This window comes from Sphaeramia orbicularis, chromosome 11 (assembly GCF_902148855.1).
Source record: "Sphaeramia orbicularis chromosome 11, fSphaOr1.1, whole genome shotgun sequence".
In the NCBI taxonomy this organism is placed as follows: domain Eukaryota; kingdom Metazoa; phylum Chordata; class Actinopteri; order Kurtiformes; family Apogonidae; genus Sphaeramia; species Sphaeramia orbicularis.
Window position 1 is genome coordinate 29786410 of NC_043967.1, and position 27632 is coordinate 29814041.

Genomic DNA, 27632 nt, shown 5'->3' on the forward strand with positions numbered 1-27632 from the left:
TGTTGAACCTGTAGTTCCACCACATATTGTAACACTCATATAATTAAAGTTAATGAAGTCCCATGTATGACATCACTGTGTCAGTTTATCTTTGGGCTCCATTCATACATGGCTCTGGCTTTCACTTGACAGATCTCTCCTTGCTTAGCTCTGATTTCTAATGTAGGTTTGAAGTGCAGTGTTTTAGTAACAGGCTTAGCGAAGGATCAGTTTTCCTTGACCTCACAACTGAAGTCAGGAAATTTTTTTTTTCCTCTCAATTCAACTGCAACCTTCTGTATCTTCGTCGGCAAATGATAGATACAAAAAAAACTACATTCAATCCTTCAGGAGTCAGCAAAAACAAAAACATCAGTGTCCTTTATAAAACTCTATTTTTTTTGTCTTCGCCAGCTGTACAATAATATTATACTCATTTTTCCCAGGATGTACTCCGGTTTTCAAGTTTTTGTTCCAGAGTTTTTCCCAGTAGTGATTCCAGTTTCCGTTGCTGTCAGCTCCAAAACCAAACACATGGACCTGTAACAAAACACATTTGAATTAATCAGCTTTCTACAATGAACATTTACCATCCCTACTGAAGCAGAACACTTGAAGACCAGTAGCTTTAGACAGACTTAACCCATAAAGACCCAAACATCCTGTTACACCAGCAACCAAAACCATGTACTGATTTAAACTGTTTAATACCTGTTGATACACTAATCCTGTCAATACATGTAACTAGTTGGTGTAAAATCATTTCATGGTCATCAGATATGACCCATTTGGACGTTCAGAGGCTCCGTAGTTAACATGGAAACACTGTCATCTTCTACAACACAGGTGTCAAACATGTGGCCTGGGGGCCAAAACCGGCCCGCCAAAGGTTCCATTCCGGCCCGCAGGATGAAAGTGCAAAAATGAACCTGAACAGTCCAGGTTGTCCAGATACTTTTGGTTCAGGTTCCACATACAGACCAATGTGATGTCAAGTAAAAATAACAACACAATAACCCATAAATAATGACAACGACAAATTTTCTTTGTGAAAAATTATGTGGAAAAAATTTAAGTGAAAAAAATATCATAACACTATGAAAATATTTACATTTACAAAACTATTCTTTCACAATAAAATGCAAATAAATACATAAATAAACACAGATGAACAACCCGAAATGTGCAATTTGAACAATATTCTGCCTGTTACTAAATGTTTTGTGCATTTATGGATCTATTGTGATCTGTAGTTGTGTTAATAATAAAAGATAGAATATTGTAGAAATTGTTCAAATTTCAGTTCCAAACTCCAAAATGTTAACAATATTCTGCCTGTTACCAAATGTTTATGTAGCATTGTGTGTAATGTACATGTATAAATAATAAGTCAAGGTATAATTTTGTTAAAATTGCACTAATTTTTCAAATGAAATTTCTATTTTTTCAGATTATTCACATCTTTTTTGTAATATGTAAATATTTTCATAATTTAATTGGGGTTTTTTTGTACTAAAACAAAAAGAAAAAGTTGGATTTGTCATTATTTATAGGTTATTAAGTCATTATTTTACTGGTCTGGCCCGCTGCAGATCAAATTGGGCTAAATATGGCCCCTGAACCAAAATGAGTTTGACACCCCTGTTCTACAACATTGATTCACCAGTAAAACCCATGGAGTTGAATCAGTGACAGTGGTTGTACACATTTGTATTTACCTTCAGTTAATGAGATATTTACAGAAGTTTCAGTTTTCTCTCTTCTGATATAATAACCTTTGAATTTACTTTGAAGAGTTTTCAAGAGCACCTAAATTAAATATGAAATTAAATATAGGAAAATACATGACTTAAAGTGAAAAATGCAAAATATAGAGGATAATATAATAAACAGTGATAAATTACTTAAGAAATGTTAAATAGAGAGAAAAAGTCATTACAAAAGTAACACTGGGTATTTATGGGTTAAACAAAGAAATGGGGAACACACCCAAAACACCTAAGACCAGGGTTCCAACACATCTCCTTATTGAACTTATCCTTTGTTTAAACACTTGTACTTCTGCTTCTGTTTTGTAATCCTACTTCTGCTCTAGAGCAGTAGTTCAATTACTTTACTGTTTATCATTTTTCAACCATGACCTATGGGTAGCACAGCATACTCAGTGAATGGACCACCAAACAACTATGATTCATGCAAATAGAGTGAAAACGCTCAAATATTATTGTGAGCTCTGAGAGAATTTACGATGCGTAATCTGTGACTGCGAGGTCAGAGGTTGCAGTTTAGATTCATTATGGAAACTTAAATATAACCCCGGTAAATCTTTACACTATTAACTATTAAAAAAATCATAAACTCAGGGTTTGTTTAATAAAGCGTCACAGATTGGAGTTCAAGTGATAAAACCCAGACTTGCCCTTGAGTGTTCATGTTGAAAACTTCTCATGTGGATGTATCTGTACATTTACTGCGCACTGCTTTGTTTACTGAAGCTTTATGTGACAATGTGATCCTGGCCTACTTGTAAGCTGATCTGTGGTTGTTGACTCTAAATGTTTACTGATTAAAAGCGTGCAGTAACGTTAGCCTGGCAGTGTAATGTGAGCTGTTTATGGCAGAAAGATTAAAACAGATATCAAATCTGCGTGCAATGTTTTGTCGATATCATTAATATGTAAATAAATGGTGTAGATAATGCGATAAGTGTAAATAAATAGACATTTACAATGAGTTAAACAGAACAGAACACTGGTCTCCTGTGTTTAATTACACAAACTTTGTTACTCCACCACATACATCCCCTACTGCAGGGGTGTCAAAACTCATTTTAGTTCACGGGCCAAATACAGCCTAATATGATATAAAGTGGGTCGGACCAGTAAAATAATGTAAATAATGGGAAAAGAACTTAGAAATAATATCAACTCCAAAGTTTTCTCTATGTTTTTGAGTGAAAAAAGTAAAATTCCATAATTAAAATGTTTACATGTACGAACCACACTTGAACGTAACATGAACAAATATGAACAACCTGAAAATTCTTAAGAAAAATAAGTGTAATTTTATTAATATTATACCTTAGTTTATCATTTATACATATACATCACAACTTACAGATCACAGTGGATCTATAAATACACAAAACATTTGATAATAGGCAGAATATTGTTAAAATACTACATACTTCTCTTAAGATATTTCAGGTTGGTCATATTTTTTATGAAAAGCCAGTCTGTAAATGTAAACATTTATATGTAATTTTACTTTTTTGACACTTAAACAAAAAAAAAATAATTGTTTTTTTCATTATTTATAGGTTATTATGATAGTATTTTACTGGTCTGACCCACTTTAGATTGAACATCCTTGATTGTTAATATCTTCAGTGTAATTTTTACATTTCACAAATTCATCCAAAGGGCCGGACTGGACCCTTTGGCGGGCTGGATTTGGCCCCCGGGCCGCATGTTTGACACTTGTGCCCTACTGCCTCCCTCTAAGAATCTTATTTTGCTCTTAGTGGTTGAAGTATGCAAACACCCTTTGCTTTAAGACTGTTCACAAATTCACTGTTTGCTTGGACAATAAAAGTGCTTTTGTAGGGTAACAAAAAAGTTGTTGGTTAGTATAAATATTTTATGAATCTAACACCAACAAGCTTTTGCTCACCTCGTTACAAATGTGCATCGCAAGAACCACAGTCATGAAGCCAGTGGATGGATAGCTGCCCGTTTTTTCAAGCCATGAATGATGGACATATCTCATGAAAGCTGGATTGACCACCCTCACCTGTTATAAATGAGAATTAGTCTGTAAATATGTTTTGTTGAGTCACTGCAGCCAAAAATATTAATGTCTTCAAGTTTATACTCACCAAATCTTTGTTGACTTTGATTTTTGGTATTATCGGAGCATATGACCTGTAGAAAACATAAGGTAGAAATTATATAAACTTCTCTACCCAACTCCATGAATGTGTAATTTCTGTAGCTGATTTTACATCAGGATGTCCTGGTTCCTCTACACCTGATGTGGAACTAGTTATACCAGGCATCATCAGAGCTAAATGGACTATCATTGAAGCATTGCTCATTACTGAGGATAAATGCATTAAGGGCTTTGCCCAAGAGCCCACCTGGATCTTACTTATGATCTTGCCATGATTCGAACCCCAGTCTCCTGCGCCTAAGTCAGCAGTGTTACCACCTGAATGATCCAGCCACTATAGTAGAAGGCTAGAGGCAAAAATCATGGCAGCACGGAGAGAAACAGCCTCCTACAAGAACTAAGCAGAGGTGTGGATCAACAAGCTGTCCACAGCTGAGGCACTGCTAAGCAAAGGCACAGAGCCTTAGCCACCCGACTAGAGAGGTATCCAAGAGAAGAACAGGCAACGAAAATAAAGTAGATGTTCTCTAGGGTGGTCCAAATTTTTTTTTTTTTTTAAAGATTCTCTGGATTAGAACCCTGCATTTGGTTCCATATCTGGCCAAATTACTTTGGTCCAAATTTTATGCAAATCAATTCATATTTGGAGGTTGCACACGACACATGAAGATTGCTCTATATACTATAACATAACTAGCCAAATGAATAAGGCATATTAGAATAATTTGTAATTTTATTCTCAAAATCAAACTGCAATTTGCATAAAAATGTTACTTTGAAAGTCCAGCAACCACTGTTGCTTTATTGAAATTACAAAAAATGTTCCTGTGTTCTTTGACAACTTGGAGCCAGTACTGTTTGTGATCTTTCTTTTTTGTTCGGCTACCGCTGAAGTCTTAATAATAATATTAATAATAATAATGGATTGGATTTTACATAGCACTTTTCTAGACACCCAAAGTGCTTTACATTATTGATCCATTATTCATTCACTCTCACATTCTTCCTCTGGTGGTGGTAAACTACATTTGTAGCCACAGTTGCTCTGGGGCAGACTGACAGAAGCGTGGCTGCCAATTTGTGCCTACGGCCCCTCCGACCACCACCAAACATTCATACACCAGTGTGAGTGGCACTGGAGGCAAGGAGGGTGAAGTGTCTTGCCCAAGGACACAACGGACTGACTAGGAGCAGGATTCGAACCGCCAACCCTTCGGTTATTGGATGAACCGCTCTACCACCTGAGCCACGGCTGCCCGAAGTCTTGAATAAGCTCCACCCCTCTTTCAGCAACATCACTGACAACTTTTCTGGAATGCACAAGTTTAGCAGCTGTCTGAAAGTCTTGTCTTGAAAGGCTTGTGCTTAACTACTGCTGCAGGCCACATGTATTTATCTGTTAACAGTCCAAAATAAGCATTAGTAAAAATTCCAGTAAATTAGCCTGCTTTATGCCTTACTTAATACATATATTGCTAGATGAAGCACTCAAACCTTGGTTTTGATAGTACTCCTGCTTCTCTTAGCAGGTCAGCTCAGCTATGCTGAAAAGGCAAAATTAGTCAATTTCCAGGAAACTTCCAGCAACTTGTGCAACCTCTAACACTTCTCCTTTTTGTTCCAAATGTTTTCCTAAATCATCTTTTGAATGCCAAAACCTAATGCAGGGTTCTAATTGAGGTTATCTGAAACTTTATTTTTTACCATGATTGTTGGACCACCCTAATGTTCTCCAACAACCCAGCTAAGGCCTGCTCTCAATGGCAGGGTAACAAGGTGACAACAGATCCACCCAGGACTGACACTCAGCAATACTGGAAGAGTATCTGGGAGAAAGAGGTGACACATAACACTAACATCCAATGGCTGAACAGCAAACTCCCAGAACAAGACCCAGTAGTCATCACCCTAGAAGAGATCCAAATACGAATGTCCAAAATGAAGAGCTGGACAGCACCAGGGCCCAACATGATTCAAGTCTACTGGCTTAAGAAGCTAACTGCACTCCATTAATGCCTAGCAACACAGATAAACCAGCTGCCAATGTTGGGAAACCAGCAAGAGACTGAGACCAGGAACACCAACCTGTGCACTGCTTGGACTGACTACAAAAAAGCCTATGACTCAATGCCACACACATGGATACTGGAGTGCCTAAAGCTGTATAACATCAACAGGACACTAAGCATCTTCATCCAGAACTCCATGAGGCTGTGGAACATGACTCTGGAGGCCAACTCAAAGCCAACTGCACAGGTGATCATCAAATGTGGCATACAACAAGGAGATGCTCTGCCCCCCCTTCTGTTCTGCATAGGCCTAAACCCTCTCAGCCAGATCATCACCAAGAGTGGCTTTGGGTACCAGTTCCAAAGTGGAACAACCATCAGCCACCTCCTCTACATGGATGACGTTAAGCTTTATGCCAAGAATAAGTGTGACATCAACTTTCTGATTCACCGCACTTGGATCTACAGCAAAAACATCAGGATGTCATTCAGACTAGATAAATGTGGACGGAATGGTATCGCAACTACCTGACAAGAACACTGTGGACATCCAGAACAGTTACAAATACCTGAGGATCCTGCAAGCAAATGGCAATCATGAGGAAGCACCTCTGAGGTCAGCCTCAGCCAAATACCTACAGAGGGCAAGTTAGATCCTGAAAGGTCAGCTGAAGAGCAAAAATAAGACCCAAGCCATTAAAGCCAATGACCTGCCAGTAATCAGACACCCCGCTGACATGATATCCTGGCTACTGGAAGAGATACAAGCCACTGATAATGGTGATGGCCAATCAGCCTGACATAGTGATGGTTGATAAACATCAGGAAGAAAGAACACGACAACAGTAGTGATCGGGGCAGAAATTCCCAAACTAGTTGGATGGCTCCAGCAGATACCAGGAAGACCATCTGAGATCTGTGTCCAAAAGGGGGCAGTCCAAGGAACAGCTAAGATCTTGCGCAGAATTGTGAGGCTCCCAGGCTTCTAGTAGAGGACCTGAGCCTGAAGGAGGCACAACCAGGTGGGCGAGAGCACAGTACACATGCATATATACATATATATATATATATATATATATATATATATATATATATATATATATATATATATATGTGTGTGTGTGTGTATTTGTACATTTTATATAATGTTGGTGACTTAGATCCCATATACATATATACATACAGATGTTTACATCAGTGGTTTCCAACCTTTTTTGGCTCGCGACCCCATTTTATCAACACAAATTTCTGCCGACCCCAGACTTTTTTTTTGCTAAAATTAATTTGTTTCTGATCATGTAATAGTTTGCTATACTATGTTGCAAATAAACGTTAATTTTAGTTGACATTTAGTCTATATAATGTATAGAATTATGGACGGAGGCAGAAAAGCCAGGTGTAGATTACTGCACAAAGTGAGAATTTGATTTTTCTTGGTCAGGATATGTACAGTCAGTCCAGCTTGGATTTCCAAGGCTGACAATTAATACTGAACAAACAAGAACTCAAACTATGAATTATGAAAGAGCTGCAGCATCTGAAACCGACCACAATGAACATTTGACAGATAAACAGAACCACAGTGCTTCAGTTTCAGCTTCACAGTTTGCCATGTCTTTTATGTATTGGGCTTGTCTCAACTCACCATTTATTTTTTATTAGCAATTTTTATTTTTATTTTTTTTACCAATTACTAGAAATTTCAGGGGACCCCATTTGAATTCCAGGGGACCCCACGTGAGGTCCCGACCCCAAGGTTGAAAAACACTGGTTTACATGCTGACAAGACATCACTCACCGTCGTCCATAAAAACCTGTTGTTGAAGCCTTCATAATCCACTCAATGTCCATTATCTTAAATGGAAACAGGACAAGATGAGTGTCGTTTTCCACGTCCATCGCACTCTCTGGATACATGACACGATGTGTTGTTTTTCTCCCCACATCCTCTTCAAAGCCCTTGGTCATACCTTTGTTCATCCTAAATACATATGGTTCAAGTCATAGTAAATTAGCCATGTTTCATACACACACACATACACACACACACACGCTTTTTTTTTTTTTTTTTTTTTTTTACTGTATATTTACCGTATGACTACATCGTGGGAATCGATTAGCTGTCCATAATTTGCCCCCACTAAATTCCCGCTGTTGCCCACCACCGAACAAGTCCAGCAGTTACTGGAGCTGGATTTATGTGGAGGGGATGGAAACATCTGGAGCAGACTGGCCACTGTTGCTTTAAAGACATCGTAGCTGCGGGATTCTGTCTGTAAATTCTGACACATATGAAACACACCACATTTGTTAATAAAGGAGTTGTGAGTTAACCAGGTAGTATTCATGCACATGAAGCTTCAGCAATGATGAGAGCCTTTCTTACCTTCCACCATTTAAAACTTTCTTCTGAGACATTTAAGTCTGTTGTCAAAAACGGTTCGACAGATGTGTCATAATGCTTCATAACCCATGGATCATCATCTTTTAAGCACTTGTCACATAGACAGGATGTAGGGAGTGGAAGACTGACAGAAATGTCTGGTCTCATTTCCCTCAATACCAGACAGACCCCAGTGACAAGCAGCAGAAAAATTAAGAGCTTGTATTTGGATGACATGCTGAGTGAGATGCTCTGTGAAAGGGAAAGAGTTTTAGTCTTTAGATAAAAATCTAAAATGCTCAAGTGATTCTTCATTCATAAAGAGGGCAGTTAAAAGGTGAGGGGGTCACTACATGAACTCACCTGCTCTATGAAAAGTAATTCATGAGACCTAATTACCACCACTCAATTCAATATATTTTTATCACAGAGAAAATCGGATTCATTGATATAGATATAATCTTCAAAGTGTTCACAAGTTTTATTGACTTAATAACACATCCACCTCATATTTCTGGCAATTTATTCTTACATTTCTTTCTAAATTAAAAACAAAGTTACAGTTGTTGTTGGTAATTAAATTTTCTCCAACTTCACATATCAGGTTGTAGCAGCAAACTTTATGAACATTTGCTAAAGTTATCTGCATGTTCTGTCATATCGGACATTTTGCTGCATTATCTTCACATTCTGTTATAGTTGTGATTTTCCTAACACCATGATTAAAGTCTGTGGCATGGTTGATGATCATGCCAATGCCCTAATCTATGTTAATGAAAGAGTGGAAAAGAACTTCTAATATAGAAAGAGAGACATATTGAACACCTCACAATAACTTAGCTCCCTTTTGATGGAGAGTAAGTTAGCTTAGTTCCTTCCTGGTGCAGAAATTTTTCTAAGACATTTTATTTTCCACAGCATTAACTACAAATGTATATGTATTTATATATCATTCCTTACAGTTTAGCAGTAAAATATTTTTGCTCAGTTATTTCAGGTGCATTGTGTTACCTCATAACTAAACATCTTTTCATATAAATAACAGCAGAGAAGGAAGTTCAGTCTTTCTCTGTATTCACACATCATGAAAAAACACAGACTATTACATAATGGTGGGATTCTCTTTGACTCAGTCGGGACAAATAAAAGAGTGGCTGGAGTTGCAAGTAATGAATTAGCTGTGCATTTATTTACAGTGGAAAACAAACAAAACAAAAAAAAAACTTAAAGCATCGGACACAGGTGTCAAACATGCAGCCTGTGGGCCAGAACCGGCCCTCCAAAGGTTCCAATCTGGCGCGCGGCATGATTTTATGGTGTGCAAAAATTACACTGAAGATATTAACAGTCAAAGGTGTTGAAATGGTTTTAACCCAATGTGATCTAAAGTCAAATAATAGTCTAACAACCCTTACAATAAAATGTGAACAACCTGAAAGTTAGTACAATTTGAACAGTATTCTGTCTGTTACTACATGTTTTGTGGATTTGTAGATCTGATTTGTAAGTTGTGTTAATAAGTTGACACATAATATTGTAGACATTCTTATTTTAGTTACACATTCCAAACCTCAAAATTTCAACAATATTATGTTCGTGTAACATTGTGTGTAATAATGCACATGTACAAGTGATAAGTTGAGGCGTAATATTGTTAAAATTTAGCTTATTTTTCTTAAGAAATTACATTTTTTTCTGGTTATTCACATCTTTTTGGTGAAAAGATAGTTTGTAAATGTAAATATTTTCATAATTTAATGTTTTCATTGCACTAAAATGAAGAGAAAAACTTGGAGTTGTCATTATTTATAGGTTTTTATACTATTATTTTAATGGTTTGGCCCGCTTGAGATCGAATTAGGCTGAATGTGGCCCCTGAACTAAAATTAGTTTGACACCCCTGGCATAGGACAATACCGTAAAGTCTACAGTTCACTGTGTGGCATCCCCTTCTCTCCTCAAGTGTCTTGTTAGCCAGAGCATTATAAAGACTAAGCTCCTCCCCCAAGACCAACCATTTTCCAATTAACACAAAAAATTATTTTTCTGGCCCCCACATATTCATAATCAGGTTCCGCATTAAACCCACCAATACAAAACAAAACATACAAACTATCATTACCAAAAAGTCACTCATACCTAACGCTGTATATACAGTAGCTGCAGATATAAGTCACATTAGATAAGTAGTTCCCAAACTTTTTTGGCTCCTGACCCCATTTTAACATCACAAATTTCTGGCGACCCCAGACATTAAAAACGGAGACATTTTTTTGCTAAAATGAATTTTTTTTTGATCATGTAATAGTTTGCTATACTATGTTGCAAATAAATGTTAATTTTAGACAATATTTAGGCTATATAATGTATATTATTATGGATGGAGGCAGAAAAACCAGGTTGAGATGTGCTTCAGTTTCAGCTTCAGAGTTTGTCATGTGTTTTATATATTATGATTGTCTCTCTAAACTCATCATATATTTTTTATCAGTAAGTTTTTTTTTTTTTTTAATCAATTACTAGAAATTTCAGGTGACCTCATTAGAATTCCAGGCGACCCCATGTGGGGTCCTGACCCCAAGGTTGAAAAACACTGCATTATGTGATTCCACCTTCATTTACGTTCTGGTTTATAAGTCAAGATCAAGTTTATCTATACAGCACATTTAAATCAACACAAAGTGCAGAAAGTGCTGTACAAAGATGATATGCTTTAACTAGTAAAATAAGAATAAATACAAGATATACTAAAACTGATAAAAACGTCTGCACAGTAATGAGATAAATAGCATCTAAACACAAACAGAAGATAAATCAAATAAAAGTCTCACACTTGTATTAAAAGGAAGTGATAAGTATTTAGTACACAGGTGTCAAACATGTGGCTCAAGGGGCCAAATCCGGCCCTCCAAAGGGTCCAGTCCGGCCCTTGGGATGAATTTGTGAAATGCAAAAATTATACTAAGATATGAACAATCATTTTAGTTCAGGTTTCACATTCAGAAAAATTCAATCTCAGGTGGGTATATAACCTATAAATACTCACAACTCTAATTTTTTCTCTCTGTAAATGTAAATGTTTTCATGTTTTTACACTAAAACACAGTATAATGTTGCAAAATATAAATATCTGAATAACCTGAACAAATATGAACAACCTGAAATGTCTTAAGAGAAGTAAGTGCAATTTTAATAATATTCCACCTGTTACTAAATATTTTGTGTATTTGTAGATCCACTGTGATCTGTAAGTTACAATGTACATGTGGAAATGATAAACTGAAGCAGAATATTGTTAAAATTACACATTTTTTCAGTTTGTTCATTTTATCCACATTGTTTGAGAGGATAGTTTGTAGATGCAAACCTCTTCATGATGTAATTTTACTTTTTTCACTCTAAAACATAGAGAAAAGTTTGGACTTGACATTATTTATATATTATTTTACTTGTTCAGCCCACTTCAGATCAAATTTAGCTGAATGTGGCCCCTGAACTAAAACGAGTATGACACCCCTGATTTAGTAAAACATCGTTTGTACATCTGTACTTTCAGCTTTAATTCAAGTGACTTATAAAAAAATTAAATTCATAAACTGTTTAAAAATTACAACCATTTTTATATAATGTTCCTCCATTTTCAGAGGATAAAAAGTAATTGAAAAAAGTCATTATAAATTTGAGGATGGTCTGTAATATTTGGATGACAGTCCTTTGTAGTCAGAGACTGCCTGGAGTCTGGAACCCATGGACGTCAACAGACTTCTGCCCTGGACATGCTTTTTCAGTTGCTGCTAGTTTGTGGATATTTTCTACCTTTGGTTTATTCTTCAGTATCTGCAAAGTTGCTCTATTGGGTTGAGATCAGGTGACTGACTCGGCCACTGAAGAGCATCTGATTTCTTTACCGTCAAAGCCCTTGGGTTATACCAGTGGTTCTCAATCTTTTTGTGTCGGGCCCCCCTTTGGAGAACGAAAAATCTCCAAGCTCCGTCATCCCCAACAACATTGTACCTGTGGTGCAATTATTACTTTTATTGAAAGAAACATCAATATCATAAGAATACTTTTTGGTTTTCCTTGAATAATTTGTTGTGCAAATTAAAAATAATGTACATTTTTGATTGAACAATACAAATGAACTCAACAAGACTGCTCCCTGAGACACTATTTTTCAAAATAAAAAATAAGAAATGTGTAATTATCTTACAACTATGACAATAAGGTACTTTTTTTTTTTTAGAAGAACAAACACATTTTGGTAACAAAGATGAACATTTTAACAATATCAGTGGCTGCAATGAGCCCGTTTATGCTGCACATCTGAGAACATCAAAGTGCAAACTGTACAAACTGTGCAAAAACAGAAACATTGCATATTTTTCTTTTCCAGTCCAATCCTTGACCACTCTCCAAACCTAAACTCTTTGTCTAGTCTAGTGACAGATCAACATGGCAGTAGATTTGTTTGTTGTACGTCCCTAAAATGAGTCCAGGGTGCTCCAACGCTAAAACATTAGTTCCACCTGCTACATGTACGAACCTGAAGAAAAAATAAACACCTAGGAATGATCCCATGCCCCCCCGGCAAGCCTTCGCGCCCCCCCAGGGGGGCCTGCCCCACTTTTTGAGAAACACTGGATTATACTAACATTGTTCATCTGTAATGTGAAGCACTGTCCTATTAATTTGCAGCATTTGTCTGAATCTGAGCAGAGATGATAGACTGTTTACTTCAGAATTTATCCTGTTCCTTCTATCAGCATCACATCATCAACAAAAACCAGTTCTGCTGGTAGACACACAGGTCCATGCCATAAACCTGCCTCTACTGCATCGAATACAGGATGTGGTCTGCTTTGAATCAAGCTCTGTTTCTTTCCTTCTGTGTGCTTTTCTCTGACTATCATTCTGGTACAAGTTAGTGTTGTTTTTATCGGTCCTGACAATCCTTTTCCAAAACTGAGCAGGACTTTTAGATATTTTCTAGTAAATTCTACACACCTCTTGGGTGTTTCCAATGGTTTGCAGCTTGTTTTGTTTCCATTCATGAAGGCGTCTCTTGATTCTAGACTTTGATAGTGATTCTTACCTGCCCAAACATGTTAAAAGGTGGTTTCTTTATCAACAAAACAATCATCTCCTTTATTTGTCTTATGTGTTCTTCTAGGCCAGTGTTTTTTAACCTTGGGGTCGGGACCCCATGTGGGGTTGCCTGAAATTCAAATGGGGTCGCCTGAAATTTGTAGTAATTGATAAAAATGAAATAAATAAATAAAAATTAGATACTAATAAAAAATATATGGTGAATTGACAGAGACAATCACAATACATAAAAGACATGACAACTGCACTGTGGTTTCCTGTTTATCCGTCAAATGTTCATTGTGGTCGGTTTCAGATGCTGCAGCTCTTTCATAATTCATAGTTTGAGTTCATGTTTGTTCAGTATTAATTGTCAGCCTTGTAAATCCAAGCTGGACTGACTGTACATATCCTGACCAAGGAAAATCAAATTCTCACTTTGTGCAGTAATCTACACCTGGCTTTTCTGCCTCTGTCCATAATAATATACATTATATAGACTAAATGTCATCTAAAATTAACGTTTTTTTGTAACATAGTATAGCAAACTATTACATGATCAAAAACAAATTCATTTTAGCCAAAAGAATGTCTCAGTTTTGAATGTCTGGGGTCGCCAGAAATTTGTGATGTTAAAATGGGGTCACAAGACAAAAAAGGTTGGGAACCACTGTTCTAGGCCTTTTGGTGTTGCTGAGTTCACTAGTAGATTCTTTCCTTTTAACCCATAAAGACCCAAACATCCACCGACGACCAAAAACATCTATTGATCTAAACTGTTTAATACCTGTAGATCTATTAATCCTATCAATATATGTAAATAATTAGTGTAATTTTGGCGTTTGTCGTCTTTTTATGGTCATCAGATATGACCCATTTGGATGTTCAGAGGCTCTGTAGTGAATGTGGAAACACTGTCATCTACTACAACATTGATTCACCAGTAAAACACATGGAATTTGATAAATGACAGTGGATGAGAACACTTTTATATGTTCAGTTATTGATATTTTGCTGAAAAAGTCACTTTTTCTTCAGTTTTGTCTGTTTCTGATATAATAACCCTCAACTTTAATCTGAGTTCTTTTTTTTTTTTTGAAGAAAGTCACTTTTATTGTGAATAGGAAAGCTACTCCTATTTGTCAGAGAGCAATAGTGATCCAGAAAACCCAACATCACTTAAGAGGCTGAGAGAAGATGTTCAAAAGAAGAATTCATATGAACATTGATATGAATTGGAATTTCAGAGCTGCTATTTAATAAATAAAACCACAGCTCAACTGTAGTTGTTTTTAAAGCACAGGTGTCAAAAATGCGGCCCGGGGGCCAAATCCGACCCGCCAAAGGGTTCAATCCGGCCCCTGGGATGAATTTGTGAAATGCAAAAATAACACTGAAGACATTAACGATCAAGGATGTTAAAATCATTTCAGGTCATTTCAATCTAAAATGATCAGACCAGTAAAATACTATCATAATAAACTATAAATCATAAATCATTTCTCTTTGTTTTAGTGTAAAAAAACAGTTCCATTACACACAAATATTTACATTTATAGACTAGCCTTTTATAAAAAATGTGAATATCTGAAATGTCTTCAGAGAAGTATGTGGAATTTTAATAATATTCTGCCTGTTATTAAATGCTTTGTGTATTTGTAGATCCACTGTGATCTTTAAGTTGTGATTCACATGTATAAATGATAAACTAAGGCATAATATTGTTAACATTGCACTTAATTATGTTAGGAATTTTCAGGTTGTTCATACACTACAAACAAAAAGTTAAGGATATTTTTAATTTTGGGGCTATTTTTTTCAGTTGGGATTCTTGCACATTGTTTCTTACTTTATTTTTGTGTGAATTAAATTGAAACACATTTCTGTAATGACCACAGATTTATTTACTAATGGCAAAAATGACAAAAAAAAAATTACCTAATAAAAATGAAATATTCTTAACTTTTTGTTTGCAGTGTTATTTGTTCATGTTATGTTCGAGTGTAATTCGTAGATGTAAACATTTTCATTATGGAATTTACTTTTTCACTCAAAAGTTCTTATCCTATTATTTATATTATTTTACTGGTCTGGCCCTCTTTATTTCATATCAGGCTGTATGTGGCCCCTGAACTAAAATGAGTTTGACACCCCTGCTTTAAAGTGTTCCACCAACAGGACTTCATAACATATCGTTGGCTTCATGAGGTTCACTGTTAAGCATTTTTAGCACCCATAGCTCCTCCCCTTTTATCCAAATATGGTCCTTTCTGGTTGCAAAAACGCCCACATGACGACATCCAAATTACAAACTACTGGCTAGCTCAGAATAAGAACCCATCTATTTGTCTACTAATGCTTTTAAGCATTTTAATCTGAGTTCTAAGGAACATCTACATCAGGGGTGTCAAACTCATTTTAGTTCAGGTGCCACATTCACCCCAGTATGATCTCAAGTGGGCCAGATCAGTAAAATAATAACAGTGAAAAAAGTCAAATGACATTATGATAATGTTTACATCTACAACATTTCCTTAAAAATCTGAATAATATGAACAACTTGAAATGTCTTAAGAAAAACAGATGCAATTGAACAATATTCTGCCTCAGTTTATCATTTACACATGTGCGTTACAACTTACATTACAGTTACTAATACACCAAACATATAGTACCAGGTAAAATATTGATAAAATTGCACTTACTTCTCTTAAGACATTTCGGGTTGTTCATATTTGTTTAGGTTATTCACATTTTATGTCAAGGGATAGTTTGTTAATGTAAACATTTTCATGTAATTTTTCTTCTTTTCACTAAAACAAAGATAAAATCTGCAGTTGTCATTATTTATAAGTTATTATGATACTATTTTACTGATCTGACCCACTTGAGATCTAATTGGTCTGTATGTGGAACCTGAATTTTGTATTTCACTAATTCATCCGGAGGGCCGGATTGGACCCTTTGGCGGGCCGGATTTGGCCCCCAGGCCACATGTTTGACACCTGTGATCTACATGATCAGAAAATTAAATTTAGGAAAATACCTGATTTTCACATAAAAACAACAACAAAAAAACGCAAAACACAGAGGATAATTTTACAAGAAATAGTCATAAATCAATTCAGAAAGGTTAAATATAGAGGAAAAAAAGCATTCAGGAAGTACCACAAAAGTAGAACTGGGTCTGTATGGGTTAAGAATGTACCAGTTTGTTGATTTTCTATCTATCTGACAATGGAAGGACAACCTCTGTCACTAACACTGGCAGCTCTTCTGACCTCACTTCCACTGAACAGCAGATTCAACATATGGGATCAACATGTGCTACATTTGTCATAGAATAATGAGGAAACAGATTTCATCTGGGCCTCTGGAAATGCAGGAACTTGGTTTATAGGCTAATGGTTACAGATCTCAAATGGTTAATGCACAGTTTTTATTAAACCCCTTGAATTAAAGCTACAACTTCACAAGGTCACGTTTGGATCGCTTCATGTTAAATCCTTTCTGGTGATATACAGAGGAACAAACCAAATGTGTGTCACTGTCCAAGTACTTAATAGACATGACTACATGCAACTGATAGTTTTAACTTTTACTCCACCTTTGTTTTGACGGTGACGTGTCATGACAATGGTTGTTTACCCCATAATGTCAACAGTGCTCTGTCATTCTTTATCGGCATTTGTTTCTATGGCATTGAAAAGCCTCATCTGTCCGAGCTCATTCTTAACAGCCTTTCATTGTTTTTTGTCTACATGACCGTGCCAAATTGACACACAATGTCTGGGTTTGTTGTTTTACCACAGTTAGATTGCTTGTAATTATCAGTTTCCGTAACAAGGAATCAGCACAGCATTTGCAATAAATTTTCCATGACACAAAGAGCTGCGACAAACCAGACTGTCAGGTGTTGTGACCTCACTCTGACTGTCACGTCTTTAGGTTTCATGTTTCTTATTTTTTGACAAACGTTTTTCATGGGAACAGAGGTTGCACTAAACGTTGACTCTACCCAGTAGAAGCCTTTCAATTCTGACTTTCTGTGTGCTTTTGATACTATGCACAAACTTCCTGCATTGTCCTGTTATGTTTGGAGAAAAGAGACTGAGAGTAAATACACTGTAAAAACAAAAACAAACAAACAAAAAAACAACAACAAAAGAATAAAAACAGTATTATTCCGGCAGATGGGGTGCCGAAAAAATACTGTAAAATAACAGAAAATAACCATCTCATAAAAATACAGTAATTTTCATAAAATTAAAATACAGCTTTTTGCCCTAACTTACATGAGATTTTTTTTTTTTTACTTTTTAATGTTTATTAAAGAATATTTACATGTATTAAAACAATCAAATTGCCTATAAATAAATAAATTATATATATATATATATATATATATATATATATATATATATATATATATATATATACACACACACACATATATGTGTGTATATATATATATATATATATATATATATATACACACACACACACACACACACACACACACACATATATATGTATATATATATATATATATATATATATATATATATATATACATACATATGTATATATATATATATATATATATATATATATATATATATATGTATATAATTTTCCATGAGACTAAGTTGTACAATCCACTGATAAAAACTGTATTTTGAAAGTTTATCAGTGTTTATACATGTTATACATTCACAAAAATACATTTATTCCACATTTTAGTTGTGAAACCTCCCGTAATTACACAAGATATTTGTCAATTAACAAACAAGTCTTGTTAAGCTTACAGAACAAATACTTCTTTTACAGGTAATTGTCAGTAATTTTATCTGGTTTTAATTTTTTTTTTTTTACAGTATTAAACTTTAAATTAACACTTTAATCTCATAAATAGAAAAGAAATATTTGTGAAATTATGATGCATTTGCAAATGCATTTTAACTGTATTTTTCTGTGAAAAACGAAAAAAAAATCTTTTAAAAAACTGAAATTTTATGGTTATTCACAGTTGCACTTTTTTCATGTTATTTTACATTTGACAGGTAAAATCACTGTCTATTTTTGTCAATTCATTGATATTTTCCTTTATCTTGAAAATACAGGAAAAATCTTGCAAAATAAACAGTGAAAATTCTGTTAAATTACAGATTTTATTACAGTGTATGTCAGCTCAAAAGGTACAGTACTGTACTGGATTACTTTTTGACCTTTTGACTTAATTCTCATTTCTAAGACACTGCAGCACTCTGAACTGAGCTGTAATTCCAATGGGAGTGAACATTTTGGCAAATAAATGTGACTTTACAACACAGTGACTGATAAACCCTGATAGGCGTTTTTCAGACTGGGTATCTGAGTCCATATCCCAGTACGTTGGACCCCAAAGTTCACTTAATTTTATCAGTGTGAATGGAAACGTTCCATGTGCGAGTACTGTACCCGAGTCCAGCTGAGAAGGTAGTCCTGGGTACGGACTGCGTGGATTCCTGTATGGAACGGAGTGTGAAAGCGATCTGTACCCAGGACTGGAAGTGACCTAATCACCATGAGATAATAGACGGTGCGATAGTCCCCTTAGCGACCAAACCACTCGGTGAGATATCAGGGACAATGAAGGTCGCGCTTCTTCTCTTTGCCTCAAGCAAGCTCACAGATAGAAAAGTACTGGCTGTCCTTCTGCCACTGAAGACAAATGAACATAACAGTCACTCGATTGATGATGTAAGGGTTTGTCACTTCAGCGTTTGTTCAGAGGTGCCAAGTAACCAAGTACAAATACTTTGTTACCTTACTTAAGTGGAAATTTTAGTTATCTGTACTTTACCGGAGTATTATTTGTCAGATGACTTTTTACTTCTACTAACATTTTCACGTAATTCTCTGTACTTTCTACTCCTTACATTGTAAAAAAAGCCTCATTACTCCTCTTTCATTTCGGTTTGTTTTCATTGCGGCTTGTTATCATTCAAATTTTTAAACAAAAAATATCCAGATTAATTGCACCATAAAGTGAATTTGATTGTGGTTGGATGAGAAGTATAAACATATTCCATTCCGACACCCTATTGGTTTGTACGCGATCCATCGTACCTGACTTTTTGCACCATTCCAATATTTATATTCAACTAATCATCTTATCTTCCGCTCCATTAAACACATGTTAATGCTCAGTAGTGCACATATATGGTTCTTTAATACATTTGCATTGGACTAAAATGTGTTCATTTTCAATGGGGATATATGCGGCTGAAACAGGTAGACTAGAACAGTGGTTCTCAAATGGGGGTACGCGTACCCCTGGGGGTACATGAAGGCACTCCAGGGGGTACGTGAGATTTTAAAATATATTTAATAAGTAGCATCCATGCAAAAATCCTTAAAAATAATTATTAAATTAATTAAATATTTCAGGAAAATATATAAGTTCATAAAATGATTTTTTTGTTCAGTTTCATCCTCCTAAAAACCCAGAGTCTCCCCCATACCAGAATGGTTCGACCCAACCTGTCATATGCCACCTAGCATCACCTGTCAATCACTTGAAAACTCAAACAATGGAGTCGTGGTTGAAGCGTAATTCTTTTGAAAACATGGAGGGACAAGTGGCAAACAAGGCCAAACCAGAGCCGACAAAATTCTGGCTGTATCTTGAAGATTATTATGTTATGTTATGTTTTTGAGAACAGATCTTTACTATGATTCCAAAGGAGGACACTTTATGTTGATAATTATTTTTATGTGCACAAATCTTTATTTATAATTAAGTTAATTCTTTCTTTCTTTTTTCAGTTATATCTTTTTATTTCCAAATAGTTCAAGAGAGACCACTACAAATGGAGTTCCAAAGTTTAATAAATCAGACACTGAAGGCACAGCACTCTGTTTTAAGTCATTTTTTTTCAACCAAAAATGCTTTGCGCTGGTTAGGGGGTACTTGGCTGAAAAACTATTTTACAGGGGGTACATCACTGAAAAAAGGTTGAGAACCACTGGACTAGAGCATCCGAAATGTTTCAACATTAACATTTTAATAAAACATTATAGTCATTATGGCCTTTAGAAACATGTTATTTGGGGGGTGGGGTAGTGCACTATAGGCCCCTGTGGTGCCACCTAAGCTTTTGTCCTAATGGCATTTTAAGCCTTTACATTTATTTTTATACTTTAAGTAGTTTTGAAACCAGTACTTTTACACTTTTACTTGAGTAAAAAGCCTGAGCTGATACTTCAGTTTCTACAGAAGTCTTTTCAAACCCAAGTATCTATACTTCTGCCTGAGGAATGAATGGGAATACTTCTGACACCTTCCACACCACTTTCTGCTGTTTTGGTTTTGGCCCTGTAACACCCCACTCAGGCACGAGCCTTGGTACCTGCTTGTGAACACAACATCTGTGGGAAAGGTGTCATCGTATCCAGGTACAGTACGGCTCCGGATACCCATTCTGAAAATGGCCTTAAGTGGGACAGTGCCATGTTTTTTTTTTTTTTTTTTATTATCTTTTCATTAGAAAGGCAAATGTTCATCACATCTATTAATTACATAATCATTAAAAAACAAACAAACAAACAAAAAACACATTAGGATGGATACAAAAAGTTTAGATCATTATATCTATATTTCCCTTCTATAATTTCTTTTTTATGGACCCTTAATTTTAGTTGAAACATTAAAACAACAAAACAGAACAGGGGAGCGCACCACCTCATACAATCATCACCTCACATAAAAGCAGATAGATTAACACAAAGCACAAATATAATCAAATGAAATCTGATCTGGTTGGTTTTATGTACTCAGTCCATTTAGACCAGATATTATACAATTTTTCTTTTTCAACTCTGAGGGAAAAGGATATCTTCTCCATAACATAAATCTAATAGACAGTTCCAAACTATTCATCAATGGTGGGCGGTTCTACTTTTAACCATTTCCTCATAACTGATTTCTGATTGGCTGCCAACAATGTAGCTAATAATTTTTTGTCTTTAATGTTCCATGACTCAAACAATAGATTACCCAAATACATGGTCTCACATTTAAACAAAATGTTTACATTAAATACATTTTGTATATGTTTGTGAATCTCTTCCCAGTAAGGTCTTATAACCGGACAGTTCCAAAAAGTATGGAAGTGGTTGGCTCCATTAGACCCACAAAGTCTCCAACAAGCGTCCCCGCTGCCTTGGTGTCGCTTCTGAATGGGTGTGACAAAAAATCTTATGATGTCTTTCCAGCAGAACTCGCACCATGTGTTTGACCCAGATGAGAACCACTGTAGTTGGCATATTTTCTCCCAGCTCTCCTGTGTAATCTTCATTTCCTTTTCCCACTTATTCTTTATGTATCCTGTATTCTCTTGTTTAGATAATTGTATGGCATTATATAATTTGGAAATAATTTTGTTGTTTGCTCCAGGTTTAGTTAATGACATAAACACCTCTATGAACCTTATCTCACCTTTTTGTAACACCTCTTTAAAATTTTTGTTAAAATAATGTCTCACTTGCAGGTACCTAAAAAAATCTTTGGTAACATTTTACTTGAAGGTCTAGTTTATAATGCATAAAGCGCACATTCATAAGACATTATAATGCATTTATAATGCATTATAAAAGTCATTACAACAGTTTATGATCATGTACAACAACTTATACCAAGGTTAATAAAGTATTATAAGTGTAGGCATAATGTATTATAAATTCAGCTTTCATAATGTTTTATACATCCATACCAAAGCAGTGTGAAGGAATTTAGTTTTTTAGGTGGGGAACTTTTGTTAGGCTTTGTCACTGGTCCCTATACCCATCTATTTTAGGGATTTCATATTTATTAAAAAAAAAAAAAGTATGTTTGAATTAACACAGATTTAGAGCTGCCACATTATTTTTTTTTATTTATGTATAAAGCAACATGTAACACTTCTATTTACTGTCTCTGTTCTTTTAATGTTTTGTTTTTGCAAAATAAAGAGTTATTAAGAACACTGGTGCAACATAAGAGCAACATAAGAGCATTATAAATGCATTATAAATGTCTTATGAATATGCGCTTAATGCATTATAAACTAGACCTTCAAGTAAAGTGTTACCAAATCTTCTTTTCCCAGTCCAGGATCTTTCTGTAGAGTTTCAAAACTCTGAAATATCCCCTTATGGACAAATGAATAATAGGTAGTTAAACCCTTTGAAATCCACATCTTAAATCTGCCATCAGTTTTATTTGGTGCGAAGTCTGAATCATAAGCACACCACTTCATAAGTGCTGTGTTTTTTACTGGAAATATATGACCTGGTTAACTAATTGGACATGTTTGCCTTCACGACAGGCATTTTTCAGGCATGCGGTCTAAGTCACAGTACGGCAACAGCTCTGGAAAACTAATGGTAAAATCTGTCAGACAACACCACAGAAACAAAGTATGGGAAACTTAGAAATCTGACACCATCATAAGCAGATGATCACGGTGAAGACAGAGCAACAGTGCAGTGTCTTTCATTCACAGTTCAGCATGACTCCAGTTTACCAGGATTTAAGTCTATTTAGTTACAGACTCACATCTTACTGGTTTAACAGGTTTTTCTTCTTTTTTCTTCTTTTTTTTTTTTTTTATAAATAAACTTTTGGCCCACGTGTACTTAAGATTTTACAAATTAAACCTAAACTAAAGTCTTATCATGAAGAGTATTCGATCAGTATTTGGGTCTGCATACCAGAAAAACAAACAGGTAGCCACAGAAGGTATGTAATGTATTATAGAACTGCATTCACTGATTAATAAATATCTTTCAACTGCCGTGGAACACAGCCAGTGATTTTATGAAAAAGACAAATTGGTCAAATATGGCCTATATCTAACTGGGAGGTGTAGATACATTTGACTGGATTTACTGGCCGTTGGATATGTGTCAGCATCTTGTTAATCATTAGTGTTTTGCTTGGCAGATCAAGTATCCTACATACACACACATTTTCCTGTAGGAAGTACTAGTAGGCCTAGTACAAAGTAGAAAACTTGTTAGATCTCAGGGTTAGTTATGTGTTTTAGTTGTATGTTAATAAACACTTCCTAAAAATAATGAATTTGCCAGCAGACATGTCCCACTGACTTAAAGTGTACATTGTGTTGTGAAATATGATTGTAATCCATAGTATGTTTTGTAAACATATATAATATTCTACATAATATTTAAAATGTGTACCTCACAAATGAGACGGTATTTTTGTTTTAAGCCTTATTAAAATTACATTTACTACAAGTGTGTTATTAAATATTTCAAATGATAGTTTGAAGTATTATAATAGTTGTAGTTATTATACGTGGTAATACCTCTGCTGTATCCTGTTGTTTCTAATTTAAACTTTTTTGGAATTCAGTGGAATTCAATGCCATAACTGAGGCCAACCTTATTAAAGCTAACTCTTTGTTTTGGTTCTAAAAGTGGTCAGATTAGTGAGGTTAAGTTCTATTCATTTCATCAGTCTATGATAATAATAATAATAATAAAAAATACAGTTTTAAGTGATTTGAAGCATTTATAATGTTAATTTTGCTCCATCTTCAAGGGATCTTCGCCCACTTGGACACCACCATTTTCCTGCCTGCGCCGCCCCAGCCATTTTGTGTGAATCTGCCACTATTATTATTATCATTAGTAGCAGTAGTAGTTCTTAGTGACATTAAAAATATTATTCTATCTAGTATCTAAGTAGGGTAAACACTGTCACAACACAGTGATATGAAATACATGAAACAGCCTTTAGAAAAAATAAATGTACAATTCAACTATTATTTCTACCTCTATTATGTAGAGTTTTGGATGTGAATATTAGCTTTAGTGAATGAGAAAAACAATGTGTTAGTGTTGAAGCTTTTAAATAAAACCAACAATTAATCCTAATTATCTGTATTAACACATCATACAAACTATTTACAGTGTGTACATAGAGATAGTTTTTTCTCTCCTACCTGATGAGTGGATGAGTGAGTTTTATTTCCAAAGTAAATTTCACGCATAGGTAGTTCTGCCCGTGATGATGAACAAAGACAAATACAACTGATAGAAATGACAGTAGGGAGGCACCTATAAACACACAATGCTGTTCTGTTGTAATGGGATGGGCTGAGGGTGTGAGCGACACCAGACACCCTGAAGGTACATGTCACCAACACCAGTTTCCATTTCAGTGGCGTTTATTGTTCACAAAACTCCACCAACACAACAAGAAAATGTGCGCATTACGCATATATATAATAATAAAGGCATGGTTGTCATATTACAGACAGAACAAAGACATGAGTTAAAAATGCAGAAGTCTGTAAATGTGAGGATAATCCAGTGCGTAAGGTAATCTGCGTCGTCTTCTTAAAAATAAATAATTAAAAAAGTTCCATTAGTTCAAAATCCACGGCTGTGGTCCTGTGCCATTGCGCGTAAAAAGTGCCTTTTCCACCAGAGAAGTGGATCTCAGTGCGCGTCTCTCGACATGAGGACAAAAGAAGCTTTATTTCAAAATTAAAAAGCGGGAGTAGAAAGAGAAAAAAACATTTAATAATCGTAAATTCATGCAGAAAAAGGCGCGTCGTTTCTAATTCATTAGATTTACGCAAGCAGACAGTGCGCAAAACGGACTAGATCAGATGTCACGAACGCAACGCGGAAACACTCTGCGTGGAGTTTGTCTGAGCTGCAGCCTGACAGCGAGCCCCACTGTGAATAAAACAGGAAAATGAGAGTCGACATGAGTGGAGTAACTGACGAGAGCGCGGTGCGTGTGCGTGCTCCGAGCAGACAGGCACCTGCGCAGGTAGTCCACGTACACCAAACAAAACACCTGCGTGACACGCACTTTCACATGACACCACACACACTGACAGAGACAGCACAGTGAGTGGAGCAGAGGCTGCACAGGTCCCACTTTAATTAAACCAAAAAGAAAGATGACAGGGAAAAAAAATGAATGAATGAATGAATGAATGAATAAATAAATAAATAAATAAATAAATAAAATTAAATAAATAAATAAAATTAAATAAATAAATAAATAAAAATAATGTATGTTTCTTTATGCTCTTTCTGTTTATGACAAGATGAGATGGTTGCTTAGTTCAAATGTATTTAAATTAGCATTTTTTGTTTGGAAAGCCTGGAAAAAGTGGCAGATATGTTTGTTTAAATAGGTCAGTACTTTGTTTTGTTTATATCCATTGTGCCGTTTGTCTGGTATTTGATTTTTGGTTTGTATTTATGGTGTCTTATAAGCCCATGTAAGGGCTGGGCATGTTTGTATGCAAGACACAATAATAAAAACATTGATTGATTGATTGATTGATTGATTGATTGATTCATTCATTCGTTCATTCATTCATATTTAATGTAAAACTGCCAAATCTTCCTTCCTGGGTCTCAGGATATTGCATTTTTTTGTACTGTTGACAGGTAGATTAATTCAGGTATAACTCCTCTGAATGCCTATAGGTGTCATATACATGGTACATACACTCCTGATCCAAATTTTAAGACCAGTTGAAGAATTGCATGAATTTACATTTTGCACCGTTGGATCTTAAGAAGGTTCTATGTCAAGTTTCAAAATGCAAAAAGAAGAAATGGGAGTGAAACAAAAAAAAAAAAAAAAAAAAAAAAAAAAGAGAAGGTAATTTATTGAAAACAACAATTAAACTGAAATAGGCTGTTCATCAACCGATCAATAGTTTAAGACCACAGCCTTTAAAAGGCCTCCTGATGGCAAAATTAAAAATAGGACCAATGGCCCTGTAGCTTACCGGCCAAATTAAAAGCTTTGGGAAATGTATCCAGATGCCATTTATTATCACCCAGTTCTGTGTATTTATTATATTACAGAAATAGCCCATGTTTTGGTCATATTCCAATCAGATCTGTAAAAAATTCAAATTCCAACTTGATATTATTGATACTTACAGATTTATTGGATCAATCCACTTCCTATCTGTTATAATGGGAACATTTTTTAAAGTGGCACCAAATCCAGAATCAGATCCGGATCGAAATAATGCTAATGTGTTGACATCATCATACAGAAGCTGTATACCAAGTTTGAAGTCAATCAGAACTGGAGTTTCGGAGAAAAAGACAATTGAAATTTTTTCCCCATAAGAGCCCATGTTAAATTTTCCGTTAATTCCCGGATCCAGAAGAAGATCCTGATCAGCATGTGGCCATTATGTTTTGGTCATCTCCCCATCAGGGCTGTACTGTAGAAATTTACACTGGATATCATTTATATTTACTGAGTTATAGCATCCGTCCACTTCCTATCTGTTATAATGGGGACATTTTTCAAAGTCGCACCAAATCCAGAATCAGATCCGGATCCAAATAATTTCACTAACTTTTGTTGACATTATTATAACGAAGCTGTATACCAAGTTTGAAGTCAATCGGAATTGTAGTTTCGGTGAAGAAGGCGACTGAAAGTTTTGTGACAGATGACAGACGACGACAGACGACGACAACGTCGCCGGAGGCCGCATGACAACAATAGCTTACAGCCTATTGGCCAGTAAGCTAATAAAAATGTTTTCTCTCTTTGAATGTGGTCTGATTGTTGAACTGCATAACCAAGGCCTCTGGCAATGGGCCATCCCTGCTGAGGTTGGATGCACTAAGACAGTTATTTTGAATTTCTTAAAATATCCTGAGGGTTATGGAACAACAAAGTCAAGTGATAGACCCAAAAAAATTTTGCCGGTGCTGAGGCGGAGGATGTGATTGACATGGGATGATCCCCAACTCAAATTAAGGCGGGTACTGGTGCCGACTGCAGCCCAGTAACCATCAGACGGCATCTGCCACAGACGGGCTTTAAGAGCAGAAAACATCTTCGTTGCACCCTCAAAGAGAAATGACTCTGTCCTCCTTCTGGCAACTTTATTGTCCTCAGTTCAGTGTTAGAGGTTATATTACACATGTCATTTCAACCACTAACACATGGTTTTTTTTTTATACAGCTCTCTCTTTTTTTGTCTCTCGCGCTCACTGATGACATCATGAACTCCCGTGAACTTTAACCTTTTAACAATACCAAAAACAAGAAAAATTCACAGAAAATGTCCCCCCCAAAAATACACAATGAAATAAGAATATAATGCTTACTAAAAGTCATTATTTACACAAATTAATGAATTGAAATTATTATAAATATTTCTAGGTTGCAACGCCTTCGAAGGCCTCATCTCCTTCAACACCACTAAACTGCCCGTTTGGACTTTGACAGAGAC

The 27632-nt window shown here is 35.5% G+C and overlaps 1 protein-coding gene across 1 annotated transcript; it reads right to left on the reverse strand.

Moving 5' to 3' along the window:
• Nucleotides 1-256: 256 nt before the first annotated feature.
• On the reverse strand, nt 257-25097 carry LOC115428027 (CMP-N-acetylneuraminate-beta-galactosamide-alpha-2,3-sialyltransferase 2-like). Its single transcript, XM_030146801.1, has 7 exons — nt 24339-25097; nt 8266-8514; nt 7971-8161; nt 7678-7860; nt 3857-3902; nt 3652-3771; nt 257-519 (listed from the first exon to the last, which is right to left on the reverse strand). The coding sequence occupies exons 1-7, from the start codon at nt 24384-24386 to the stop codon at nt 352-354; spliced, it is 1005 nt and encodes a 334-aa protein (XP_030002661.1). The 5' UTR covers nt 24387-25097; the 3' UTR covers nt 257-351.
• Nucleotides 25098-27632: the final 2535 nt, after the last annotated feature.

Bases quoted from the DNA above. Each gene is read 5' to 3' on its own strand.
- LOC115428027 (XM_030146801.1), bottom strand. From the start codon at position 24,386: ATGCGTGAAATTTACTTTGGAAATAAAACTCACTCATCCACTCATCAG. The intron at 8,515-24,338 runs GTAGGAGAGAAA...TCCCTTTCACAG, and splicing joins CTCACTCATCCACTCATCAG to AGCATCTCACTCAGCATGTC. The intron at 3,903-7,677 runs GTGAGTGATGTC...TGTTTTCTACAG, and splicing joins ACAGGTTTTTATGGACGACG to GTCATATGCTCCGATAATAC.